Raw genomic sequence first — 15,554 nt, 5'->3', positions numbered from 1 at the left:
GGCGGGGGTGAGAATCATCCCGTTAGTCGGGCGTTGGCTGGGGGTGAGAACCATCCCAGTCCAACTGAGGCGGGGGTGAGAACCGTCCCGTTAGTTGATCAATTTTGACAGGGAATTGGTGACCTGGAGTTCGATTTTATTGAAAATGTGGAACCGTGCCTCGTTAAAAACCTTCCCCAGTAAAACCCATTGGGACAAAATCATAAGGAAGGAAAAGAGTGCAGGCGATGTTACATGGCAATTTAACTATAATACTTCTTGAGCTTGTCCGCATTCCACGCCCTTGGGATCGCCTTCCCATCCAGTGTCTCGAGGGAGTAAGCTTCTTTCCCCAGTTTGTTTGCTACTCGATAAGGCCCTTCCCAGTTTGGGGCGAGCTTTCCTTCTCGGGCGTTCTTGTTTCCAACGTCTGCTCTTCTAAGAACTAGATCTTTTTCTTCGAAACTTCGAGGATGACCTTCTTGTTGTAATAAGTAGCTGATCTTTCTTTTGTCTGGCGATCGTTTTGGGCGGCATACCCTCTTAGTTCGTCCAGCAAGTCCAGTGCTTCCTTCAAATGTTAGGTGTTGGCGACCTCAGTCACGTGTTCTCGTCGCCAGGAGGGTTCGCCTATTTCAACAGGGATCATGGCTTCGACACCATAGGTCAGCTTGAAAGGCGTTTCCCTGGTGGATAACTGGGCGGTTGTCCTGTATCCCCACAGGACGTTGTCAAGGTTATCTAACCACGCTCCTTTGTGTGCTTCCAACCTCTTCTTGATTCCTTTTCCCAACATTTTGTTGGCCGACTCCACTAATCCGTTGGATTGAGGGTGTTCCACTGCGGCAAAATGGTGTCGGATTTGTAGACTACTCATCAGTTCACGAAATTTGGCATCGGTGAATTGAGTGCCGTTGTCTGTAATGACTTCTCCGGGAATACCGAATCGGTAGACGATGCTTCTCCAAAAGAACCTCCTTGCTTTTTTGGACGTAATTGCAGCTAAGGGTTCTGCCTCTACCTTTTGGTGAAGTAGTCAATGTTGACAATCAACCATTGGACTTGTCCCGGCGCCATGGGGAAAGGACCCAAGATGTCAATTTCCCATTTATAGAAAGGCCATGGCGAGGTGATTGACGTCAACTCTTCTGGTGACGCTCTGTGTACATCAGCGAATCTCTGGCACTTTTCGCACTTCTTGACGTGCTCATGGGCGTCACGCTCCATGGTTTGCCAGTAAAACCCTACTCTCAGTGATTTCTTTACCAGCGAGTGACCTCCCATGTGATGGCGATTAATTCCTTCATGGATTTCTTCTATCACGTATTGAACGTCATTGGGATTCAAACATTTTAGGAGTGGGGTTGAGAGTCCACGCTTGTTTAACCTCCCTTGCATTAGGCAGAAATGCGCGCTTTATCGCACTATTTTTCGAGCTTCTTTCCCGTCACTGGGCAGAATTCCTTCGACTAAGTAATTGATAATGGGCGTTGTCCAGGTTTCTTCGGCGGCCTCATCTGGCGAATTTGAAATGCTCATCACGATGCATGGGCTTGGCATGTTATGCTGAATTACTGATCGGTTGTTCCATGGGCTTTTTGTGCTTGCCAACTTGGCGAGAATATCCGCCCGGGTATTTTCTGCACGCCTGATATGCTCCACTTTTACGTCTTCGAAACTTCCAATCAATTCTTTGACCTTCTCTAGGTACGTGCACATTAATGGTCCTTTGGTTTGGTACTCGCCGGAGATCTGAAAGGTTGCCAACTGGGAATCACTGAAGACTTTGAGACGTCTGGCGCCCATTTCTTTTGCTTTGAGCAGGCCAGCTATCATGGCATCATATTCAGCCTGGTTATTTGTGGCGTTGAATTCAAAAGACAAGGAATGTTCAACAGCCACGCCTTCTGGATTTTCTACTATCATTCCAGCGCCTGATCCTTTGGCGTTTGATGAGCCGTCGACATATAGTTTCCAAATTCCAGATGAGGGCGTTTCTGCTGACTGATTCTCAGTAGAAGGGCTTTGCGTCATTTCGGCGATGAAATCAGCTAGGGCTTGAGCTTTAATGGCGGTTCTTGGCTCGTAGACAATTTGGTATTCTGACAGTTCTATCGCCCAGGACATCATCCTTCCAGCTAGGTTTGGCTTATGCAAAACTTGGCGGATTGGCTGATTTGTCTTGACAGTGATTGAATGGCACTGGAAATAGGGTCTTAACCGCCTTGCGGCAAAGATAAGTGTCAAGGCAACCTTTTCAACTTGTTGGTACCTAAGCTCAGCTCCTTGTAAGACTTTGCTGATAAAGTAGACATGCTTTTGTCCTTCTTTCGATTCTTTGACTAGGGCTGCATTGATCGCCTCAGTACCTACGGTGAGGTACAAATACAACGTCTCTACATGGTCTGGTTTGGCGAGTACTGGTGGGCAAGAGAGAGCCCTTTTGAACTCCTGGAAGGCCTTCTCACATTCTTCCGACCACCGGAAGGTGGTCCCTTTTTTAAGCAAGCCAAAAAGGGGAAGAGATTTATGTGCTGAATTTTCCAGAAAACGGGTGAGAGCTACTAACCTTCCAGTTAGTTGTTGAACCTCTTTGATTGTTTGCGGGCTTCGCATTTCAATGACTGCCTTGCATTTGTCTGTGTTGACCTCTATACCTCGCTCCGTAAGCATGAAGCCTAGGAATTTTCCTGCGGGAACACCGAAAACACATTTGCTGGGGTTAAGGCGCACATTCTCCACGCGCCATTCGGCTTTTTTACTAATACTGGATTGGACAACCAGGTTGTGTACTTGATTTCCCTAATGAACCCGGCGTTATGGAGTCTCTTAACTTCCTCATCAATGACTTTCTGGCGATCAAAGCCAAACTTTCTCTTCTTCTGTGAAACAAGCTTTGCTTTGGGATCCACCGACAAACGGTGGCAGCATACTTTGGGGTCAATACCTGGCATGTCCGACGGTTTCCAAACAAACAAATCTTTGTTATCTTTTAACAGCTGGATCAACTTGCCTTTGACTTCTGGATCAATGGTCGCCCCGATTGTTGTCGTCTGGTGATCCGCCTCGCCTAACACAACATGTTCCAATGCTCCATCTGGCGTGGGCCTGGCATGCTCCACTTTTGGGTCGTCTCTGGCGTCGAATTCTACCAAGAAGCACTGGCTGTGCTCTTTCCCCATCTCGCCGGGACTTTTTCCTGCAGGCGGGGTTGCCTTCTGTTGGGGTGCCATCTCTTCTTTGAAGGTAACCTTGGTCATTGGTCTCAAGGATATGTTATAGCAGCTCCGGGCTACTATTTGATCTCCTCGCACTGTGGCGACTTTATTATCTCTTGCTATGAACTTCATCGCCAAATGAGGGTGTGAGACGCTCGCCTCAAAGGCGGCGAACATCCTTCTGCCAAGAATGGCGGTGTAAGCTGATGGCATGACGAGCGCCAGGAACTGGATGTCTGCAGACCGCGATGTTGGCGGCGTTCCAAGGGAGAGACATAAGTTTATCACTCCCAGTGGCTTAGTGGTGGTAGCATTGAAACCTGAGAGTTCACCTGCGACAGGAGTTAAATCATTAATCGTAAATCCTAACGCCTTAAAACATGGTAAGAATAAGATATCGGCGGAACTGCCGTGATCAACAAATACGCGGTTAACGCCAAAGTTGGCAATTATTGCTTGAATGACGAGCGGGTCGTCATGTCCTGGGAGAACGTCGCCCAAATCGCTGCTATCCCAAACGATGTTGGGCCTGGCTGGACCACGCTCGTCTTTTACTTTGCTGATCACTTTGCCTGCAACCGCCAAGCATTGTTTTAAGTGTTTCTTTCTGGCGTTCGAAGTTTCTCCTCCTTCGCTCAATCCGCCAGAGATCATGTTGATCACTCCGTGTTTGATGACAGCAGAGTCTTCTTCTTCTTCCCCGCGCCTTCCTCCACGGCTTGGGCTTGCTTGAGCTCTAGCTCTTTGTGGTGACTCTTCTCTGCTGTCTCGTTCGCGGCGGGATCGAGTGTTGGACTGTCTGGTCGTCCTCCTATCTGGGGACTTGCTACGATCACGGTGTCGCCTTCCATTTCCTGAAAAACGCGCACTATCACCTCCTCGCCTTTGAGTACTACCTTTGATGAGTTCGTCAATCTCATCCTTGAGACGCCTGCATTCCTCCGTGCTGTGACCGTTGCTGCGGTATAATTTGCAATATGCTGCGGCTTTGCGGGTTGGCTGCGGGGGCCGTTAGTTACTCTTGGATTCCTCTTTGTATTCAGTTTGTAGGACACTGTGTGACCGGCGTTTTGACGGGTCTCGCCCTGAAGGGCGAGTGGAACGGGTGGATTTTTGGTAACCCTTTCTACTTTCATCAGTGTGGGAGTCACCAGCTTAGCTCCCTTTGTATTCTTCAATTCTCATGAATTCTTGTGCTTTTTTCCTGACTTCTTCTAAGTCAGCAATCTCATGACGAGCAAGTTCGTATGTGAACTCTCCTTGTCGCAAGCCTGATAGGAGTATATGTACCTGGACCTTTGGGTCTAGGCCTTGCACTTGTAGGGCCTCTTTATCAAAACGGTCAAGAAAGGATCTAAGGGACTCGCCCGATTGTTGTCGAATCTTCTCAAGGGAATGGACGGACTTTGGCACAGGGCGGCTAGTTGCAAAGTGGGACTGGAACTTGCTTGCTAGATCGTCCCAGGACGCGATGCTTCCAGTTGGTAGGGTGGTGTACCATGTCAGCGCTCTCCCTCCCAAAAGTGTTGGGAAAGTTCTGCACATGAGAAGGTCCGTTTCGCCATGGAGCGTCATCGCTGCTTCAAATTTCTGGATCCACTCAAAAGGATCGGCGTCGCCAACATATGTGGCGATGTTAGAAGGGCCCTTGAATCCGAGGGGTATGGGAGTCAGCCTCAAACTGTCAGTCAAAGGTTTGTTACGCCCTGACGTGTGAGCACGCGTTAGCATGATATTGGGAATGTGTACATGTTGGTCTGGTTGTGGATGAGGAATTTGCGGGGCTTCTACCGAGTATGAGAGGGCTGGGGCTTGGTGAAAAGCTTGTTGAGCGCCAAAAGGTTGTCGATCAGGATTTGGACAAGATGCCTGAGGTTGAGGAACGGCTATATTATGGGGTTGCATGGCGTATCCATGAAATGGGAAGCCAGTCTGGTAGGGTCGTTGAAATGGGGCAGCCATGTTATGCGTGTACGGTCTAGGGGATATGGGACGACCACAGGAACTCGATGGTCGTTGTACATTGCTACAGGCTGACTTTGGGCCGGTAGAGGACGATGGGCGAGGTAGACAACTTGTGGATCAGCTGTGGGAAATGGCATTCTGAAATGAACCCCTGGGGGTGGTGGTTGGTTCTGGACCAAGTTTTCCCCCTGCATTTCACGCATGGCTACACGATGATTCTGCTGGGCTATCCTAGCGCCAGTCGTTGGCAACCGCAGACCGACAGACTGTAGCACAGGAGGAAGGGCCTCTCCCGTGGCTCGCTCAGCTGGAGCTGAACGCATAGATGGCTGGGAGTTTGAGTGTACTATTTGTACGTGCCCTTCTGGCGTCGTTGCTCTGGCTTGTTCTGCTCTCCTGGTGGTGACAACCATGTTCAGTTGCGAAAGGCGTCCGGCGGTTGTTTGGTAGTAAAATGGAAAAATCCGTCAGATGGATCTTTGGTAGGAGAATGGGAATAGAAGTTTATAGTTTCCCACAGACGGCGCCAATGTACCGTTGGGATCTATAAACCCACTATGTTCCCTTTAGGGATGAGTCATTGTATGGGAGATACACTTAGCTTAGGTACAGACCAGGCTAAGAGGTATTAGGCCAAGCAATAGCAGGATAATCAGCAATAGGTAAGTGAAGATGACAATATGACTCAAAGTAAATGGGCAGTATAATGATACATAAAGTGTCCTTTAAGCTGTGCCCATAGGGGCTATTTATAAGGAAGATGGTATGGGTTGGTGAGGAGGGGGTCAACCCTCCTTGGGATATACTCCCATGATGGCAGTGTTGGGCGTGGTTGGCGCTGCCATTGTGGCAGCGCTGCGCCTTCTGCATCTGGCGCTGTCAACACTGGGCAAAGGGGCAGTTTCCCTTTGTGGTGCCTGTGGCGGTTGCCTTCGGTGGTTAGCATCTCGAGATGGGACATTTCGGTGTATCCCTTGGACGTGCTGCAAGGTTGGAGGATGTGAGGGTCCACGTCAGCCCTTAGGACTGACACGGGTTGGGGCTAAGGATTGGGCCTGAATAGCTGGGCCGCTTCAGCATTTGGGCTATCCGGAACACATATACTTATAAGGAGTTAAAAAATGAATGAAATCCTGCAATCATAATATTGATATAAATGTCTGACATGCGTGCTTTTTCATTGAAATAAAAATGTTTCAAGTTCTTGCAAACTTATAGTTATGGAATATTGAACTTGTTAAAAAGATGGATAACACCATTAACTGATCATATATATATATATATATATATATGAAAAATAAATTATGTAGTTAGTGATGATAATAATTCAGCATCAGGCTTAAAATTATGTAATAATAATCATAATGTTATCATTAAGTCAAGAGAAAAAATAAAATAATTATTTTTTCTAATTTTATCTTTGCTTTATTTATTGTTAATTGAATTTCACATTTAATTTATCAAGGAAAAATTTATTATAATTTTAATTTTTTTTATGAATAATAGACATTAGAATACTTATAGACTAATCACTTTAACAAGAAAGCATATTTTTTCAAAAATAATTATTCTTTTTTTTAATTACAAATTTGGTAAAATTAAAATTAAAATGAGTGTTTACAGGTTCATTTGGATTAAAAAAAAGAGGTCTCATATCATTTGTTTTTTTGGGCATTTAATGCCTTTGTGCAGCGAGTAGCTAATTTTTTTCTTTTGTTATCTTGTTGCCATTAATCTTGTGGTTTTTATTATTTGAGGAGGAACTACCTATCTTTTCTAATTTCGATAACAAAGTTCAAAACTCAAACTGAAGAACATTTATTAAGTTAGAACAATTCTTATCACTTGATTTTGATCTATGTATTTGGTGATACCATCCATGAAAGTTTTGTTTGTATTAAAAATTAAAATACACTAAAATAATCTTTTTGAGATAAGAGATCACATTAAGTGGATAAATCTTTTCCAACAAAGTTTTTTTCATACACACGGCCAGGGATCAAACCCTTATATCAATATGTTTAAGGAACTCAGCTATCTACCAACTGTGCTGGACTTTATTAGTATATGTGTTATTTTTTAAAACACAGCTTATTTTGAACGTATTCATATATAATATGTTCATAATCAATAAGAAAAAGAAATTTTAGCCATTAATTCACTTGTATTTAATGATTTACATATTTAATAAATCAGTGTTGTTAGAGATATAAATAAAATCAACAATTAAGATTGAAAGTGTAATTTATGTGCGAGTTCTGACCCCCTTTCTCTTTTTGTCTATATATATAATTCTACCTGCAACATGTATTAAAATTGTAAAAAATAAATAAAAATAATTCATCTAATTGTATTAATTAAGGAATATGTAACACTAGAGTGTTTAAATTTACTCAAAAAATATAGTTGTGTGGCTAATTGCTTGAGTCAGAGACTCAGAGTGATGATTGGTAAAATCCTCCTCAAAGTGGCAATTTTGGAATTCAAACACCTAAAATTGCCCGTAAAGTTTTCCTATTCACTTCTAGTGTCATCAATCACCATTAGGTGTATTACTTTTTTTTAATGCAATTAGGTGTATTACTCTAAATTTATTGTAGTTTTTTTAATTAAGATATTTTTGTAAAACAATATTTGTTAAAAGAGAAATAAATAATACTCAAGTAAATATTAATCACACATTAAAAAAATGGACATTGTGTTTTACAGCATGGACCTCAAGAAACACTTCTTTTATGCACCTCAAGAAAACACATCTTTATATTATTTTTTGTTTTTATTATTAATAATGAAATCCACTTAATTCCTCAACGTACTAATTGTGAACACACATGCCTGTACACATACTAGATTAGGGAGAGAAAACAAATGAACCGACCACTTGACTTAAGAGAAATAAATATGGAACTGATCACCAATATTTAAATCAACCAAGTTTCTTAGTTAGTATATACAAATATTCCCCATCACCGCGTGACTTTATCTGCTATGTGACACATGAGAGATCAAATCTGGATAATTTCTTTTATCGTGTTCTAATTGTAACCAAATTTAGTTTTAATTTTTAGTTTACATTAATAAAATATTTCCATTTATAGCAAAAATAAAACCAGGAAAAAATTGAGTATAAAAATTCTAAATATAACTTAAGTAATAAAATTTAAAATAAAAAAATATTAAAATGTTTTTATTTAGTTTATGTTAAATTTTATTTTGTTAAAAGTAATTCGTCTATAAATATTCTAATAACTATTATTCATAAAAACAATTAAAATTATTATAAATTTTTCTTTTATAAATTAAATGTGAAATTCAACGAACAATTAAGCAAATATAAAATATAAAATAATAATTTATTTTTTCTCGTGACTTAATGATAACATTATGATTATTATTACATATTTTTAAGCCTGACGCTAAATTATTATCATCACTAATTACATAATTACTTTTCTATTTTTTTTATGGAAAAAATATTTGTCCTTTTAAAGGATATACAATTGTGTCATTTTAAGTTAGAGAAAAATATATTATTGTATTTTTTCATTTAAAATTGAAATTAAAAAAAAAACTCTTTTTCTCTCCTATAATTTTTATTATTTGTGTCTTTCTCTCACTTAAGATGACATAATTTTATATCTTTTAAAAATACAAACACTAAACCCTTTTTATATATATTTGACCACTTAATGGTGATCTGACCAAATACGGTATGGACTGTCCGATACGTATTGAGCTCAATCACACACGGTTGAGACTCCTTCAGTGGTTATTGGCCTAGGCCAGGTACTGCTGTTAGAGCGAGCTTAAGCCCTTTGTCCTTCACGTTGCACCAAATAGGGGGTACTTGCGAAGACACTCCGATGCTTAAGTTAGTGTCAGAGGCAGGTGTGTTATGTTGTTAAAGTAAAGGATGATCGTACCTTGGTGGTATATCGTCTGTTTATATAGTAACTGGGATGCCGCCTTAGTTAAGGTGGCTTGGCTTCTGAGTGGCCAGCCTTGGGCTGCAGGTTATTTAGGGGACCTGTGTAGCCTTATCTTCCAAAAGGTCTAGTAGTAGATTTGAGGCAAGCTGGAGCTGTTCGTTGCTTACTGGAGCTAAGGCGCGGTGGAGTTACCTTGAGCCTTAAGTTTACTTCTCTTAGAAGGTTTCATACGCGATATGAGAATCGAGTCTTGTGTGCCGCGATGAGACCATCGCGTCCTGTATGTCGTGATGGGGGATATCGTGTCTGGAACGCCGCGATGTGGGCATCGCGTCAATGCTTGTTCCTTGTGCTTCGGAAGGGCTTGGGCTTTCCTTATGGGGCTTTGATTGGCCCTATATTTTATCCGGATCAGTTGCCCCCTAGCTTGCAGTGTTGTCATTTGGCAAGGCCGTGAGCTATATGTTTTTGCTCGAGGCGCGATAGCATATCATTCATATGTCCCTTTTCTGTGTGCCGCGGTAATTGTGCCTGATAGTGTCATCATGACCTTCTACGGCTTAAAAACGGTGGATTAAACGTCTAATCAATCAAGAGCATTAAATGCTGTTGTGTTTACGTGGGAGTTTAAATACAGGCGTGGGTGGTTTTTGTAAGTAAAACGCTTCCCCTACCTGCCACGTGTCCCTTGGAACCCGTTTTGCTTAACACGTCTTGTGGCTTTCGGTCTATCCGTTGGTGAGAAACCTTTCATATTTGTGCTGAGTCTTGGAGGGAAAAATCATTTTGGTGATTTTGTGAAAAATCTTTCATCTCTCAGTGCTTTCTTCTGCATTTCCGGTGGTGACACGTCCCGTTCGTAGTGTGAAGTTTCGAAGTATAAAGCTCAGGATTGTTGTTCCTCCTTCCATCTGATCTTTCCTGTGTTTCATTCATTTGGTTCAGTATTTTTCCTTCTTTCTGTGTGAAGCATGTCTGATAATCGCAAATGTGTGGATTTTATCAGACTTTGTGAATGGTCTGGCTCGTCCAGTCCTCCTTTGGGATTGTTGCCAAGATCAAGGTCTTTAGTAACCAGTGACAAGAGGCCTACTGTAGGAATTTTAGCCCCCTGCTCCAAAGCTTATGCTAGGCATGTCCCCTCAATTCGTACGTTTGAGTTAGGGTCATCTTCGCGACATCCTAATCGCGTAAAGACATTGTCAGAACATAGCTCGTCTGTGTTTCCCCAAGTTTCTTTGAACATGTCAAAGCCCATTGTGCTATCGAGTGATTCTTCTTCGAGCACTGCAAATAGCTAAAAATCAGTTGAGTCAAAGAGCCCTAAATCGTCCTCTTCAAGCTCGTCGCGCGATTCTCCTTGTTCTATCGCGCATGAATCTTTAGGTCAAAAGAGCCCTAGTCTTTTACCGTTAAATGTTGTTTATCCTGCTGGGTATCCTTTTAAGAAAAGGAATTTTGATAACTATACGCCTATTTCTTCTGACTTGTCTTCTTCCACTGATTCTTCTTCCTCTTCTGAATCAGATTTTGTGTCCCCTCAGATCAGAGAGATAATGGCAAGACGCGGTGCTCATGAGAAGAAAAAACAAAAATTGCAATCTGACACGAAGAAGAAAATCCCACGCCTTTACCCCGATGATGAGTCTCCAGTTAACCGGAATCTACGAGACGAAGACACCCTTAGTTGGGTGGCAGACACAATGTTGGATACTGAATCTGTGTTTTGCTCCCCAGGAGAGTTGGCTGAAGTAACATCAGCTCTCCACCTGACCCCCAACAAAGCTTTTGATGACCAATGGGAAGTTGGTGTTGTCCCGAAGAATGAGCGCGTTTGTTCATCGCGAGCCGAAGGATCAACCAGGAATTACATGATAATGTACTCATTCTTTTTTCTGTCCATAGGTGTTCGGTTGCCCTTTTCACCTTTTGTTTGTAAACTTTTGGCGCACTTGAATGTGGTGCCTTCACAGCTGACTCCCAATGCTTGGGGTTTTATCAGAGTGTATGAGATGGTTTGCAATGCCTACGGTCTGTTCAAATCTGTGCAATCATTCTTGTACTTGTTTAGTGTAATAGGACCTCGCAATAGCTGGATATCATTTAGGAGCAAAGTGAAATTCTGCGAGTCATATTCACGAAAGATTAACAAGTGGAGCGCAAAATACTTCAAGATTTAGCTCGCCGAAGGTACCAAACCCTTTTTCATAGGCGATGATGGGACTCCTAGCTTTCCGTTATATTGGTCAGAATGTTCAACTAAAAGCGCTGTCCTGGTCTATAATTTTACTGATTTGAGTGATGTAGAACAGAAGACAGTGACCACTTTAGGTAACATTGCTCGAGAAGCTTCTGATACGGGCTCGCTGAGCACGTACACGCCGATGATGATATTCGAGCTTATCTGGGTAACTTAGACCCTTACTCACTTTGTAAATGTTTTAATCAAAGTATCTGAGTATACCGCGATGACGCGCTATGTTGGAAATATCTTTAATCATGAATTTCTTTGTTCTGGTTTGCAGATAGCTTGATGACGACATCGTTAAGTAAAATGGAAAGGATTGCTGCCAATCGTGTTGCAGCTATTGCAGGTGCTTCAAGATCTCCCCAACCGTCTATGTCTGCGGGTGCTGCTGTTGCAGAAACAAGCGAGCATGCTGCTGCGCGGTTGAAGTCTCCAATGAAGTCCTTAACCCCTCATACCGCCCCGTTAGATGTCATCCCTCCTGTGGTAGTGGTGGAAGATACCGCAAGGGGTAAGAAAAGATCCCTGGAGGAGATGACCAGGGGATCTACTACAGAGTGGCCAGACTTTGGCTGGAAGTTGGACCAAGATATTCGTGCTCAAGGCAGAGAGTTTGGCGCTCGTCTGGAAGCGCTGCCGCAAGACCAATGGCTACAGATGTCCTAGAGCTTGACCATAGCGGGTCAATTCCTTATGTCTGCACCTGGTAGTTACCTTGATATTTTGTTGTTTATATGATATGATATTGCGTATATACTTACTGCTCTTTAACATGTAACAAGATCAGTGGACTTCCTGAAGGCGCAAATTGAGGCGCTGAAGGGTGAAAGTGTTCAACAACGCGCTTACCTTGAGGCTAAATTGAAGAAATCTGAAGAGGAAGTATCTACACTGAAAACATCTATGGCGAAGAAGGATGGCGCCCTGAAGGCCCTGACAACCTCCAATAAGGGATTGGAAGCAGAGAAGACTGATCTGTCCAAGCGTATCTTGGATCTGGAAGGAAATGCTGATACCTGGGCCGAGGAGAAGGCATTCTTGACCGGTGAGGTGAAGAGGTATCGAGATTTATTTGAGAAGGAAGCGGAAGCAACCTTCGTAAATGTAATGGAGCAGGTGCGCTTCTTCAATCCTTCTGCCAAGCTGGAAAACGTGCATTATTACCACTATTTCAAGGATGGTCAGCTGGTGACACTTAATGAGCAGAATCAAGAAGTTCTAGTGGAGTTGATCAGTGCGATGGATACTGAACCTTTCGCGCCATCCTTGCAAGAGCCATCTCCTCAAGGTCCTCCTACTGTCAATGATGATCGCGTTGCTGATAATGATGCCCCTCAGGAATGTCAATACAGATGGTTTAATGTCTTCTTTTGAAGTTTGTTGCTCTGGGTTGTATATTTTTGTAAGGGGAGTGTCCTCATATGTTCCAAAACAATGATGTGCTGAAGGGATTTTCCCCCCGGCCTTGAAACAATGAATTTTTGACTTGTCGGATATGTATGATGTGTGTGTTGCCAGATGAATGCTTGCTTTTCTGTTTCTTGTATAATGTTTGTACTTGTATATGTCATGAAGGGTTATTACCCTTCGCTTCCTTCTTCTCTTTGCTCTTTGCATGTTGTTCGACAGTCATACCTGTAATGAGTGTTCATGACTATATACTGCGTATAATTTCCATACCTCTGTTCTTTGGTATAAGTTTGGGTGTATCGCGCCTTGGATGGAGTTTTGCCCCAAGCAAGGCATTTCCCATCTGTATGGAGCTAGTGTGTTTCTTTCTCCGCGATCATTATCCTGGTAGATCGCTATGGAAGGTCATGTATCTCGAACTATGGTGTGTACGCCGTATGGTACTTAACCTCCATGTCTGTATGCTGCATGATTATACAGTTTATAAGTCATATTGCAAATACTTTGCATACCTTTATTTGTTCACGCTATCGCGGTTGAGCATCGGGATATGTCTTGGGAGATCGCGACTTGAATAGTTTCGATCTGTTGAGGAGATCTTTGTGGAGGAGTCTGTTGATTAGAGGATTCGTAAGAGACTCCTGATATTTGATATGATCCATGAGATGAGTCCTGTTACTTGAAGGATTCGTAAGAGAATCCTGATACTTGATAGGATCCATGAGAGGTATCCTGTTAATTGGAGGATTCGTGAGAGAATCCTGATACTTGATAGGATCCATGAGAGGTATCCTGTTAATTGGAGGATTCGTGAGAGAATCCTGTTACTTGATAGGATCCATGAGAGGTATCCTGTTAATTGGAGGATTCGTGAGAGAATCCTGATACTTGATAGGAACCATGAGAGGTATCCTGTTAATTGGAGGATTCGTGAGAGAATCCTGTTACTTGATAGGAACCATGAGAGGTATCCTGTTAATTGGAGGATTCGTGAGAGAATCTTGATACTTGATAGGAGCCATGAGAGGTATCCTGTTAATTGGAGGATTCGTGAGAGAATCCTGATACTTGATAGGAACCATGAGAGGTATCCTGTTAATTGGGGGATTCGTGAGAGAATCCTGTTATAACAGAAACGCTGTGATCCTATGTACTTAAGCTTGATAAAAATGATTAATAGCAAAAGGAAATTTGGCGATGTTTTTATTAAGAGAAAGAATTCGAAAAGATAAATATGTTGTGAGTCGTAAGAGACTTAGCTATAGAATGTTTTAAGCTTGTCCGCGTTCCATGTGCGTGGGATAGAGAGACCAGATAATGTCTCAATGACATATGCCCCCTTATCCGTTTTGCTGTAGATGCGATAAGGTCCTTCCCAGTTTGCAGCCAATTTGCCTTATCACACGTTCTTATTGCCGATGTCAGCTCTGCGTAGGACTAAGTCGCCCACGTTGAAGCCTAGCCTGACAACCCTTAAATTATAGCGCGCTGTTATTCTCTGTTTGAGTGCTATTTCTTTAACGTGTGCGATTTCACGCATTTCCTCTATCGCGTCTAAGTTATGAAGCGATGCATGTGAGTTGCTGTCTTCATTTGTGTACATCTTTCTCCATGATGGTTCTCCAATTTCTACTAGGATCATGGCTTCACTACCATAGACCATGCGAAATGGGGTTTCTCCTGTAGTTGAATGTTTGGTTGTCATGTAACCCCATAGCACAAAGTCTAGCTGTTCAGGCCATTCTCCTTTTGCTGCTTCTAGTCTTCTTTCCAATCCGCGTTTGAGGACTCGATTTGCAGCTTCTGCCAATCCGTTTGTTTGTGGATGTTCGATCGATGTGTATCGGTGTTTGATATGCAAATCCTGAAGAATTTGATTGAATTTTCTGTCCACAAACTGTGTACCATTATCAGTTACGATGGTATGTGGAACGCCGAACCGACTTATGATTTGTCGGTAGAAGAAACGACGAACCTTGCTGGCAGATATCGTAGCTAAAGCTTCTGCCTCGATCCACTTGGAGAAGTATTCGATTTCTACCAGCAACCATTTGACCCCTCCCACAGCCACTGGGAATGGGCCAAATATGTGCATGCCCCATTGGTAGAATGGCCATGGGGACATCATTGAAGATAATTCCTTAGGAGGAGCATGATGTAAGTCTGCATGCTCCTGACATTTGACACTGTCGCACGTGTTTTTTGGAGTCCTCTTCCATAGTTGGCCAAAAATAGCCTGCGCGAAGCAGTTTTCGAGATAAGGATTTCCCTCCCATGTGATGTCCGCCAATTCCCTCGTGTACCTCAGATATTACATACTGAGCCTGCTGAGGATCTAAACATTTAAGCATTGGAGAAGAAAACCCTTTCTTGTAGAGTTGGTTGTTGATGATAGTGTAGAACGAAGCCTTGCGCGATAGCTTTTTTGCTGCGCCTGTTTCTTGTGGTACCTCTCCTCTGACCAAATAGTTCCAAATTGATGTCATCCAAGTCTCTGTACCGTCCAATGGTATGTTGTCATCCATGGATTGCGCATTTTGGGATGGTTGAGCTCTTCGCTTAGTTACTGCCATTATGATGCTAGGATTATGGACGCTTTGTTGGATTACTGATCTGTTGTTTCCTGGTCCCTTTGTGCTGGCTAACTTGGATAAAATGTCAGCGTGGGAGTTTTGCTCTCTGGGGATGTGCTCCATGTTGATGCTTTGAAACTCTATCGAAGTAATCTTACATTTTCCAGATATTTTATCATTAATGCTTCTTTCGCCTGGTAGCTGCCTTGGACTTGAGCAATCACTAATTGTA

The 15,554-nt window shown here is 42.7% G+C and overlaps 1 protein-coding gene across 1 annotated transcript; it reads right to left on the bottom strand.

The window, feature by feature from the left end:
- Positions 1 to 1,395: 1,395 nt before the first annotated feature.
- On the bottom strand, positions 1,396 to 2,595 carry LOC133314946 (uncharacterized). The gene has a single exon (XM_061516498.1). The coding sequence runs from the start codon at positions 2,593 to 2,595 to the stop codon at positions 1,396 to 1,398; it is 1,200 nt and encodes a 399-aa protein (XP_061372482.1).
- Between the last annotated feature and the right edge of the window lie 12,959 nt (positions 2,596 to 15,554).

The sequence above is a fragment of the Gastrolobium bilobum genome, unplaced genomic scaffold (genome assembly GCF_033153095.1).
Source record: "Gastrolobium bilobum isolate Gb01-03AN ecotype WA unplaced genomic scaffold, APGP_CSIRO_Gbil_v1 utg186725, whole genome shotgun sequence".
In the NCBI taxonomy this organism is placed as follows: domain Eukaryota; kingdom Viridiplantae; phylum Streptophyta; class Magnoliopsida; order Fabales; family Fabaceae; genus Gastrolobium; species Gastrolobium bilobum.
The sequence above is the reverse complement of the archived record's forward strand: the minus strand, read 5'-3'. Positions and strand labels throughout refer to the sequence as shown.